The following is a 12,244-nucleotide window of genomic DNA, read 5'->3' as shown; positions in this document are numbered from 1 at the left end:
CCTGTCCAAGGACGTCACTATTGGCTTCTTTCCCCTCACCCAACAGTCTAGACCCCACGGTCCCTTTTCCCAGGAGGAAAAACAATTGGTTTTCACAAGGATTTCCTTTCTCTAGCCCTCAAACCCCAAGTGGGTCTCAGGCTTCTCTGCGGCCTGGCATGACCCCTGGGGCCAGAGCAACCCCGGCCGCCCCCATTTGGGTGGGCAGGCCAGAGCCCTTCCTCCGGGGCAGAGCACAGAGACACAGCTGGAAAACCGGGACAATTAGCCAGTGGCCGGCGGCCGGGCCATAAAAACGCAGGAAGCGGCCACCGCAGGGCGGAGGGGATGGCTGTCCCCAATAAAGTGATTGTTCCAAAGAATGCCTACATTCCGAAGACACAGGCTCAAGCCCGGGCCTCGGCTGGCTTCCAGAGCTGGAGGCTTGGGAAGGGGGTGTGGGGACGGAAGGAGGGATTGATTGTGTCTCCAGGAAGAGCAGGAAGATGTTTGCGAGATCAAAAGTCTGCAGTTCCCATCATTTAACCTCTCATGTTCTTGCCTCGTCAAGACTGCAGACGCCCCTTGCAAACACACACCCCATTCAATGACTTGGGTTCTGTAATGGGGCTTGCTATGTATCTTCTATTTTTTTCTCAAGAGGTCCGATGGCACTAAGCTGTCCAGGCCAGGCCCAGGAGGTCCACATGGATGACCTGCTCTGGTCTTCCACCTCTTGAGTGCTCAACTCGCTGCCCCACACCCACCCACACCTTCGGAAACAGGAAGGATGCGAGCGACCAGCAAACAGGGGACCCCCAAGCCCTGAACTTGCTTGGGCCTGGCTGCTCTGCACCATGAAGCCTGGTGGGAGGCATTTGTAAACTGGAGACGATGACAACGTCCGCCTTGTTCCAGATCTAGGGAGATGTGAGGATCAAGGGAGGTAAAAGATGACAAGATGAAGTGACAAATGCCAGAGAGCGCTTGACAGTGAGAACCAAGTGCAGATCTGGAGGCCAGCGGCCAGCGCCCCACCGCCCAGAGCGCGCTCAAAGCCACCCAGTCAGCCTGCCCAGCCCGCCGGACCTGGCCCTGCGAATCCCAGTCTGGCAGTGCCGTCTGAGTTCCGAGAGAAGACCCACTCCCTGTGGTTGCTAAACCGAGATGGGCGAGTGCAGGAGCCGAATTTCGTCGCCATGTGCTCCTGTCTGGGCAGATCGCCAGCCAGGCCCTGCAGCACAGGCCCCCACAGCCGCCACCGCCAACCCTGGGCCCCTTGGAACTGCTTCAAAATCCAAGGAAGATCCTCTCTCAACTCTTCCCCACTCGTAGCTTTTCAGAAGAAATCATTAGTAGTGGGCCAGGGTTCCTTCCCTTCCCTTCCCCTGGAGAGGAAAAACCATTTTCTTCCGAGAATGTTTTACTTTGTAAAGGAGAAAGTGGTTTTAAGAGTTAGGTATGATGTGTGACAAAAACACCTAGGTACACATTAGCAGACATTCTAGGCTCCCTTTTCTTTGATTTTTTTTTTACTCCTTATTTAGGCATAGTAAACATGTAAGTGTAGCTCGCTGGATTTTCACAAACACACCGAGTAACCAGCACCCTGCTCAAGAAACAGAGTATTACCTGCACTCTGGCAACTCCTTCATGCCCCCTCCATTACTGTTCCCCACTAGCCTGACTTCTACCTTGGCTTGTAGTTAAGACTTTTGAGTCTTGAATGTAAATGCTTAAAAAATTGATCGCTTTAACTTAAATCCCAAATGTGAGATGACCTCGGAGATGCAGCCTGCAGCTAGGGTCACAATTTATCTCATGCCGAGGGAGATTGGTTTCCTTGGGGAAGAAAATAAATGATTAGCGCTGACATTTATTTAGGGAGAGCAGTTGTCCTGGCCAGGGGTGCAGAGGGGAAAGGAACCAGCCCAACTCTTCTGGCTCAACTCGTCACCTCCTGGGTTAGTTAAAAATGTTGTCATCAAAGCAATGGTTTCCCTTTTCTTTTCTCTTTGGGATAGAAGGAGCCCTGGACTGCCCTCCTCCCCTTTTCTGCAAATGCATAAACACAACTCCTTAGTCTCCAAGCCCAGATTCCCACCAAGATAGCTCTTTCCCCCTCTCTTTTGCAAGCCTCTTGATTTCATTCTTTGAACCTGTGATTGGAGGTTAAAGTGCACCAGGTTGGAAGGAGGAAGCTCTTAACAATAAAGGTTTGAATATTTAGCTGTGGTCGGGTCGCGGCCCTCTCGCGAGCTCCCCCCCCCCTTATCTTTTAAAATGCAAATCGTGTTTCGGGGGGCTGTGCGCGGGGTGCGCGCTGCGCCTCGACGTCTCCAGCCATTGGTGTCTGTGTCATTACTAATAGAGTCCTGTAAACACTCGTTAATCACGTAAGGCCGCCGGCTCCGGGCTCCGCACGCCAGCCTGTGGCGGGTCTTCCCCGCCTCTGCAGCCTAGTGGGAAGGAGGTGGGAGGAAAGAAGGAAGAAAGGGAGGGAGGGAGGAGACAGGCCAGTGGGAGGGACCGCCTCAGAGGCAGAAGCGCCGCGAGGAGCCAGCGGAGCACCGCGGGCTAGGGCGCAGCCACCCGCTGCTCCTCGCACCCCCTCGCCCCTTCCCCTTCGCGCCCCCCGGCAGTCCCCAGCGTCCGTCCCCAGGCAGCATGGTGAGGTTGGCTGTCGGGCCCTCGCCACCATGTACGTGAGCTACCTCCTGGACAAGGACGTGAGCATGTACCCCAGCTCCGTTCGCCACTCTGGCGGCCTCAACCTGGCCCCGCAGAACTTCGTCAGTCCCCCTCAGTACCCGGACTACGGTGGCTACCATGTGGCGGCCGCAGCTGCAGCGGCCGCGAACTTGGACAATGCGCAGTCCCCGGGGCCATCCTGGCCGGCGGCCTACGGCGCCCCGCTCCGGGAGGACTGGAACGGCTACGCGCCGGGGGGCGCCGCGGCCGCCGCCAACGCCGTGGCGCACGGCCTCAACGGGGGCTCGCCGGCCGCAGCCATGGGCTACAGCAGCCCGGCCGACTACCACCCGCACCATCACCCACATCACCACCCGCACCACCCGCCCGCCGCGCCTCCCTGTGCCTCCGGATTGCTGCAGACTCTCAACCCCGGCCCTCCGGGGCCCGCCGCCACTAACGCCGCGGAACAGCTGTCTCCCGGCGGTCAGCGGCGGAACCTGTGCGAGTGGATGCGGAAGCCCGCGCAGCCGTCCCTTGGAAGCCAAGGTAAGCGGCGACGCGCCCCGCGGGAGGGCGCCCTGCGAGGCGCTGACTCCGCGCCGGCTGCTGGGCGGGCCGCGTGTCCTGTGCGCACCCGGGCATCCGGGGCTATCTGGAGGCTACGCGCCAGGAAGGAGAGGCGGGAGCTGGGACCCTCAGGGCTTCTTTAGATCCTTCGCCTGGGCTGGCGGGGGTCGAAGGTGAATATTTTGGTGTCACACCCGGTGCTCAGTTTAGGGCAGAGAAGCACGGCTGTACAGAGTGGATCCCGCCCTCCCCACTTGCTGCCACCGCCGCTCGCACTCCGTGCGCAGCTTTCAGCCACCGGGAAGAGGGAGCCTCGAACTCCACCCGCCGGGCTCTTGACCATTTCTCTCCACGTCCTCCTTCCGCATCTGACTAATTTGGAAGAGCGGTGGCCTGGGGGGCCAGGAGGGCGGCGCGTGGGGCCAGGTCTGGCCATTCGGGCCAGTTCAAGTGATCAGAGCTACAGCCAGTGGGGAGACCGGGCAGAGGTGCTGTGGCTAGAAAGGAGGTGTTGGCCCCAGAACTAAGGGGAAGGGGGCGCGCCCGATCTTTGAAAATTTGATCGGTAAAGGGGTTACTTCAATAAGAAGCTGGAGGGCTAGGGGCAAGAAGCCCGGGGAGGGAAGGAACCTTGGTGGGAATACAGCCGCAGCTCCGGACGTGGGATAATTTGTCCCAAATCAAGCATCTCAGGGTGTGTGTATGTACACACACACATGCAGCCAAGAAGCTTGCTTAGGAGACGTTTCTGTAAAGATCCTATGTTTGCCGGACTGTGGGGCTCATGGGTTCAGGGTCTGCCCCATCTAATGTCAGGATGTGTGTCCAGGTGGGAAGCAAGTACGAATAGGTGTGTTGGGGAGAGTCCTGCTGGCGGCCCCCTTTACTCCATGAAGTCTTTCCAGCCCTCTGCACTTCCGCTTTTTTCTCTTCCCTCCTTTCTGGCCCAGCCAGGCCGCATGCAGGTTATGGCCACTTCGCAGAGGTTTATAGCCTATTACAGCCGTATCAATCAGAGCTGCCGTTGGGGGCTGTCTCTGGGTATCGGTTTCTGCGTCACTGGGCACATGCCGGGATCGTCCGGGTGGGAAACGCTGCCGCCCAGGGAGAAGGTCACAGGGCCAGCCTCGCAACTTGGGCTTGGTCCCTTCCCCTAGATGAGGCGCCCTGGTCAGAACCGAGCGCACTCCCAAAGAAGGCCCCCTTTATAGAGCCTGCCTGGCACGCAACTGGTGGGGACCCGGCGGCCTAAGGGAGACCTTCGGCGAGTCCAGGGAGGGGGGGAGGGGTCGCAGAAGGAGGGGAGAGCCGCAGGAGCCCAGGCCGCAGGGTCAGCAGATGAGAGGCCGCTGTGAAGTCCCGCACCGAGGTGGCAAGGCCGCAGTCGGCGCCGGGCGCCCTTGTGATGTTAATGTGGGGAGGCCGCGGTCCACAGGCCGGAGCCCGACTCCTCTGCGGAGCGTCATCTGTCAAGGGGCGAGGGGGTGGTACTCGGCCCGGCCCGCTTTGATATACACCTTCCCAGCCCTGCTATTGTCTCTTTTAGGGCCCGGAAAGAGGGTGGTGACTTTCGCAGTCAATAATGAATTCTGGCAAGTTCCTCTCATCTCTCCCCTCCTCCAGCCCCTTCCTCGGTTCCCAGGGGGTGCAGGGCTCCTCCAAGACCCTTGGGCGCGGGCGGCAGAGCGCAAGGGGTCTTAGTTACCATGTTTCCCGGCGCGTCCGGGATACTGAAAGGGCAGCACCCCAGCAAAAGCTGCCCCCAAACATCCCAGGGCGAGTGTCGCTACTGGGGAGTTGGGCTTGGAGAACTCCTTTGCGCACCGCTGCGTAGCCCCGGAGGTGTCCCTGGTGGCTCCAACTAGGCTGCAATGCCAGCCGCACCTCTCCCATCGGCCTGACCTGGTCTGAATCTCAGTTTCCTTACCTGTAAAAAGGGGACGATTACCACCGGCGGCCTCGAGTGGATGCGAGGCAGCAACGTGTGGGAATGCGCCCACCCATTGGAAGGCCCTTGGGACGTGTTAGTTCCCTTCACTTTCTTCGCAGGCGCGGGGTCGGGGCCGCTGCGCCCATTCAAATGCGCCTGCCGGGCAGTGTTTATGTTAATGCGCCTGGCGGGGAGGGGGATGAAAGCCGGGGCCGCCATTTGCTCAGTAGTGGTAATTCAAACAGAATGCGGTGGTTATTAAGGCATTGAAAGGGCTTTTCTTTGATAAGATCGCCTTGTCCGGCATTGTTTGCGACTGTGTTCCCCTTTCAGCGGCCTGGGGGAGCTCCCTCTGATCCCGCCTGTATCTTCCCAGGGCGCTTTTGTTGTGGTTTGCAAAGGGTTTTACCTGAACAAAGTCGGCCTGCGGGGCATGAAACACCTCCAAGCAGCTCCCAGACCTTTAGATCTTCCTGTTGGACTGGGCGCTGGGAGATGGAACCCGTTCTGCTGCCAGAAGACCCGGGCCTGGTCAGGGCTATGTGCAGGATTGACCCAGAACAGACCCAGTGGAGACGCCAGGCTCCGGCCTGCTCCCACTGCGGCGGCACTATTTGTCAAGGCCCTTCAGTAAAACCATCAATCCGAGGTTTAATATGTTGACAATCCAATGAGCACAGATCACTGGTCAGGATAGCTCTGGCAGGGTTTGCAGCAGAAATAAATGGGGAATTAAAAAAGAAAACGTGGGGAATGCCAAACCAGGTTCCACCAGATATGTGTCATGTCCCCAGCTGGAGAATTCCCCAGCTCAGAATTCCTCCAGTGGGGCCTCGTGTTCTGGGGGTAGTTCTGGTGACTTGAGGGGTCCTGTCCCCTCCTGCACCCCCCTTTTCACTTCTAATAAAGGAAACAGAAAGTAACCCCCACCTCCGCCACCAATAACGGCAGCCCTGCAAACCTAGCTGTTTCTAGGTGAGCTTCCATCTCTGGTGGGCCTGAAAATCTGAATACTCCTGGGACTCTGCCCTGCCCCCTTTCCCTTTGGGCCTAGGCAGCTCCACTACTGTATTTGGTTCTCTGAAAGGGTGCCTGGGTTCTGCTTTCTTCTATGTGTATGAGGTTTCAGTTTTTATTAATAAATAAAAAAAAACCCTCTTAAGCCCAAGGTTAGTTTTGTTGTCCCACAGAGCCCCACACCCTCCCCCCAGGACCCTCTGGGGGGTCTTGTCAGACTCCGCAGGAACCAGCCAAACCCCTACCCCCAGGGCAGCAGAGGAAGAGAAATGGCCCTTGGGTTAGGGAGGTTTGTCATTACCCATGACTGATGGGCCTTGCAGTTCTCAGCCCAAACTTCTGCTTCCTCCAGTGAAAACCAGGACGAAAGACAAATACCGGGTGGTGTACACGGACCACCAGCGGCTGGAGCTGGAGAAAGAGTTTCACTACAGTCGCTACATCACCATCCGGAGGAAAGCCGAGCTGGCCGCCACGCTGGGGCTCTCCGAGAGGCAGGTGGGGACCACCCTGCTGCCCTGCACCTGGTCACTGCCTTGGATGGGCAGTCACCTGGGGAGAGGCAGAAGCCAGGTGGAAGGTCTACCTAGTTCTGTGAGCAGATTAAAGCAGCAGGATGGAGAACGTTTTCTTTCTGAATACTTTTTTTTAAAAGGCTCTGTCCACCTGTAGCTGTCTTTTCTTGATGATGTTGACTATCCCCCCCCCCCGCCCCACATTTTGAGGGGTCTGGGATGTGTAAGAAAGAGTAGTATTAGTTTAATCCAGATTTCTATTTGGGTCAATAAAGACCTAAAGACCTATTCTCTTTGGACCCAGCACTGTACTGGGGGCAAAAAAAGTAATATAAGACCCAATCTCTGCCCATAAAAACTAGAGGGGTGAGGCTTGGCTCATACACACTCTGCATGGTCTGGAAAAAACAGGCCAAATTCACAGCCAGGAAGCCCCTCACTGAATCTCAGTCTCGGCTCCACGGTGAGGAATATTACTTTTCAGTTTAGCTTTGAGAGGCCAAAGGTTGTCATCTAAAGTACATCAGCACTGGCTTCCTCTTGCTTGGTGTAGCAAGGGCCTTGCAGTTTCTGTTTTCCTTGGTTGTGAGACTCTGAACTTTTCCAGTAACATTATAGATAAAGGTTGCTTTGGAAAGAAACCTGGGAACAAGGAGGAAGGAAGGCTCTTCTCTCAGGAGGCGGAAGCGGGCTTGGGGAGGGCTCCAGCTTGGCTGCTACAGGGCTATCCCATGAAAGGCTGTGCGAGGGTTTGGGGTCCTTCCATCAGAGAGGGCACTTCTTTAGTTGGAGAGGGAGATATTGCTGCTAGTGCTGAATACTGGGCCTTTCCCCTCTCACATCCTCTTCTTCACCACCTTCTGTTTTCTCCACCTTCCCATTTCCAGGTTAAAATTTGGTTTCAGAACCGCCGAGCAAAGGAAAGGAAAATCAACAAGAAGAAACTGCAGCAGCAACAGCAGCCCCCACCGTCTGCACCCCAGCCTCCCCAGCCACAGCCAGGTCCTCTGAGAAGTGTCCCAGAGCCCCTGAGTCCTGTGTCTTCCCTGCAAGGCTCCGTGCCTGGCTCTGTTCCTGGGGTTCTGGGGCCTGGGGGGGTGTTGAACCCCACTGTCACCCAATGACCTACAGTGGCCTGCAGCAGCAGAGCAATTCCAGGCTGAGCCATGAGGTGTATGGACTCTGCTCGAATCCTCAGGAGAGACCCCTTTCCTCCCACCCACATTGTACACCAACTTATCCAGCTCTCGGAGGAGAAATGGGGGCCAGGAGCAAAGACTAGTGGGTATGGAGACCTCAAGGAAGACATTGTCCCAGATTTTGACCTTTTCCGGTCTGACTCTTTCTGCCAGTGAGGAGACGGGTAATGATGACCATCAGGGCTTCACGTAGTGCTGGCAGAAGCAGTGCCTGGACTGGCTAAACAGACCAGGCTTTCCGCCCCTTCCTCCCCAGCTCTTTGTCTTCAAAATCTGGCGATGCACCTCTGGTTGGAGCTGAGGGAAGAGAGGGACTCAGGGGAGCACCAGTGCTTGGAGCCAACATGGCTGCTGCCTACTCACTGCCATCCAAGGACCAGCTGGCCCCTCCTGCCTCAAGGGAAGGCAAGATTTACACTGCAGAAGCCAGAGGCAGCTAAGATAGAAACCTGGACCGACCAAAGACTGCAGAAGACAGACTGCTTTGTCTGTCTTCTCTTCCCTCCCCAGACCAGGAAAGGCATGGCTGGTGAATATGCAGTGGATGGGGGGTGTATGTGTGTTGGGAGGGTGGTAAGGTGGTTCTTGGACTCCAGGCCTGACAAGGGGGCCCGGGACTGGGCCTTGTTTAGAAAGCCTGTCACCAGAGCTTCTCTGGGCTGAATGTATGTCAGTGCTATAAATGCCAGAGCCGACCTGGACTTCCTGTCATTTTCACAATCTTGGGGCTGATGAAGAAGGGGAGTTGTTGTTGCTGCTGTGTGGGTTGTTGGTCTGTGTAACATCCAAGCCAGCCTTTAAAAAGCCTTCTGGAACCATGGGGAGAGAAGTGATATGGTGAAGGGAAGTAGGGGGGTATTTGAGCACAGTTGAATTTTTTCTAAAAAGAAACAGAAAGATAAATGAGCTTCCCAGATTTCAGATTCTGTATTTATTGTCTTCAGATTTTGTCCAGAATTATTATTATTATTTTTTTAAGACATGAAAATCTACCAAACTTGCCAATGAGAATTAGCAAAATCAGGCAGGCGGTGAAGAAGTTTATCTGGACAACCTCATTTTACCCCAGAGCGTCAGAAGCTGGAGGGAGCAGGTTCTGAGACCTTCCCTGCCCCCAAGCCTGAGCCCAGCCTTGGATTGTGAAATGTGTAGTTCTCATGGGGGTGCCTTTGGGCAAAATGCACATCTGAATGGGCTGCTGCTTCCCAGCTGCGGGCAGTTTTGGGGGTTGGAGGTCAGAGAGCCCCCTCATAGCATCTCATCAAATTCACACGGAGGCATTTGCAAACGTTCCCTTCACCAGAGATTCCCTTCTTTCTAGGGACGCCCACAGTTCAGTCGTTAAACATGAGCATTAAGTAAAAATATTGTGTTTCCTGTTTTCCCAAGGCAACAATTCCATGAACATAGCCTTCTGTGAATCGCCGAGCATTGACATGAGCCCTTTCTCTCTCCACCCCATGACCTGCCCTGCGCAGTTTCCTTATACGATCTCCCCCCTTCCCGCGTACCCCCAGAAACAAGAATTCAAGAACCAGCCTAAGAAGATCCTTTTAGTGATGGCTGCTTGTTATCTGGCTGGTCCATTGGGGTCCGGGCTGCTGTCCTTGAAGTTCTTGGTCCTGGAGGCCGCTGAGCTGAGCGCTCTGGGCAGGGCTTCGTTTTCCTACAAATCCTTGGAGCCTTAATCAGCTTCTCCGGAGAGGGAGGAGGTGTACGGGGGGCTGGGGAGGACGAACAAAACTGCGAGACATCCCCCCCCCCATGCAACATCTCCCCAATTACGCGGCCCTTCTGGGTGGTAAAGGGGCCCTTGGGGGCCGGGCCCGCAGACGCCTGGCCTCGGGGTTGGAGGGAGAGTGTCGGACCCCTCCCACAGGGGAAGCCAGGTTGGGGTCCGTTGAGCAGGGGACCCTGGGGTGTCGGGGCGCCGGGATCCCGCAGTGGCCGCGCCCCCTCGCCCGCCCCCTCGCCGCCGCCTCGGTTGCTATGCGTTGCTGTGAAACGCCTGTCAATAAACCCTGTTTGGACAGTGGAGCGAGAGCACAAGGGTTGTTTGCTTAGTGGTTAGAGGTTCAAAAGTCGGCATTGTCCCGCTGCAAGCGATTACAAGCTCTTCCCCTTCCCGGCCCGGCCCACCGCTCCGACGCCCGCCGCTAGTTAGACCGCGCGGGGCGCTTCCGGGCGAGGAGGGGCGCTCGGCTGCTCCGAAATGCCAGGACCCGCTCCCGCCGCCAGCCGCCCGCCAGTCTCCCAGGCCGCTGAAAGAGCAAGAAATGCGGGCCGTCGCCTGCAAGGCAGGCCACCGCGCCTCCGACGCCAGGACGCCGCCCCCCACCCCGCCACCCCCGGAGCGAGCCCAAGACAACACGGGGACCAGTGGCGCCAGTGGGCAGCGCAGACTGGGGAGGCTTAGCTGGGTCGGCGCCCGGACGCCCGGGTTTATATTTCGTAGGATGACTTAGCGGCTGCCGGCGCCTCTGGCGCTGGACAGGGCGTGGGGGACCCGGGAATCCCTTAGCCTTTCGGCATCCTGTTCCCGGCTCGGGCCGCCAGGGGGCGCGCGCGCTCTGCGAAGCGCTAAGGCCACGGCCCGCGTTCCTCGCAGCCTCGGAAGTGAACCCGGAAAGGGACCCGGTTCTGACCCAAATGGAAGGTGTCAGCTCCAGCGCCTCTCCTACCCCAGGCCCTCCCAAACTGGGGACTGGCGAAACTTCCCCACTATGGCCACGGGTCTGTTGAAACGAAGTTCAACTCAGGCAGGCACGGGAAATTCTTAGATCTGTTAAATCTTTAAGAAAAGCAAATTTGGCGGAGGGGAGCTACCCACCGTTCTAAAAGGGTCTTTTTGCACAAGGTGTTTCCTTAAAAAATTACAGTAATATGGGTACGATATTAATATATGGAAAGATTGAGAACTTATGATAAATATTGGGGAGGGGGAGAGGAAGTACCAGCATTATGGAACTCAAGTCAAAAAAGGTAGATATGGGGAGAAATTAGCCTGAGGTTTTTTTGTTTGTTTGTTTTTGTTTTCCTGTGAGCAATTCACGGCTTTACCATAGTCACCCAATAAAGTTAACAAGATGGACTGCTAATGAAAGCAATGAAAGTTTCAATGAGTTTCACTTCTTTCTGATAACACCTACTAAAGAAAACCAATCTTAAATAGAAATCTCAATATATAAACAGCAATATTCGTGCTGTTGTTATTCACAACCACTCAGGAAAAAAAATAAGAGAAGGTAGAAATGAAAGCAATCTCAGCTTGCAGAAGAGACTATATATTTTTTAGGAGCACTATTCGCACCTGGTTTTAGAAACAGGCTGCTATTTACCAGTTCAGTGACCTTGGGGAGATCACAAGCTCTGAGCCACCACTTCCGCATCTGTAATATGGGGCCCAAATGAGGTCATGTAAAGAATTGCAAGTTACAGCATACACTTAGGATTGGATTCCGATAATTGCACGAACTGCTGCTGCTTTTTTATCATGAACCATCTTCTGCAAAGTGCTCTAGGGTCCTTACAAAGAGCATTTGAACAAGGATGTCTCCAATAACAATAGAATAACCCCTTCCCAGAGTTGTTTCTAATGTGTTCAGGTTTGCTTACTTCAAAATAGCCTCAAGTCTGTTGTCTCTTGATTTCCACAGCCTCAATGTCTGCATAGAATCTCAGTGGCAAAGCTCTGACATTCCAGATGAGAAGATGAGTTAGTGATCTGCATAGCTTACTCGCCCTTTCATCTACATGAAGAGATGTCCCCAAACACTTGTACTTAGGAGACAGATTAGTTGAGGATGTAGTTGAGAACCTCCTTATAAGCTATCGGGACACTTTTTAAAGTTTCTTTATTTTGAAACAATTTCCATCCCAATATCTCAATATTGATTCTGTGCTCTTTAATTTATTTTGTTATTTGGTTTTAAGAATTTAAGTTAAAATTTAAATTATTTTCTTAAACCACGTTTAGACCATACAGACTTCCAACAGACTCCCATTACGCTTACATTTAGCCATTTTTTTCCATTACCTTTTTCCTTTCCCATCTACTCTTCTTTGTCAACAGGATGACAATGATTTTAGAAAACCAAGCAGGTTTTATTGATAACTGAGAAACGAGCTGAGTGAAACTGAGCCAAAACAATCGCTAAATTTACTTAGCTACAAATCAGAGGGAATATTTACTTCTTTATCATTATTTTCTTGAAGGTTATGAAATTAGAACTAGGGGAAGAAAACTCTCAAATTTAAAACAAGGAAAGTAGAATCTGCTGGTTACCAAGATTATACCAACATTACCTTGAAATTCTTGGAAGAATCAGTTTAGCGAAGGTGGG

General features: G+C 54.5%; 1 protein-coding gene across 2 annotated transcripts; it reads left to right on the top strand.

Annotated features, from left to right (window-relative positions):
* Positions 1–2,528: 2,528 nt before the first annotated feature.
* On the top strand, positions 2,529–10,902 carry CDX2 (caudal type homeobox 2). Of its 2 annotated transcripts, none has more exons than XM_019736433.2 (3): positions 2,529–3,219; positions 6,540–6,681; positions 7,590–10,902. In XM_019736433.2, the coding sequence occupies exons 1-3, from the start codon at positions 2,679–2,681 to the stop codon at positions 7,711–7,713; spliced, it is 807 nt and encodes a 268-aa protein (XP_019591992.1). In that variant the 5' UTR covers positions 2,529–2,678; the 3' UTR covers positions 7,714–10,902. The 2 variants fall into 2 exon arrangements, with proteins under 2 accessions (XP_019591992.1, XP_019591991.1); XM_019736432.2 differs by having other exon boundaries at positions 2,533–3,219; positions 6,540–6,685.
* Positions 10,903–12,244: the final 1,342 nt, after the last annotated feature.

The sequence above is a fragment of the Rhinolophus sinicus genome, linkage group LG04 (assembly GCF_036562045.2).
Source record: "Rhinolophus sinicus isolate RSC01 linkage group LG04, ASM3656204v1, whole genome shotgun sequence".
NCBI lineage: Eukaryota > Metazoa > Chordata > Mammalia > Chiroptera > Rhinolophidae > Rhinolophus > Rhinolophus sinicus.
This window is presented reverse-complemented; position numbering and strand designations above follow the sequence as displayed.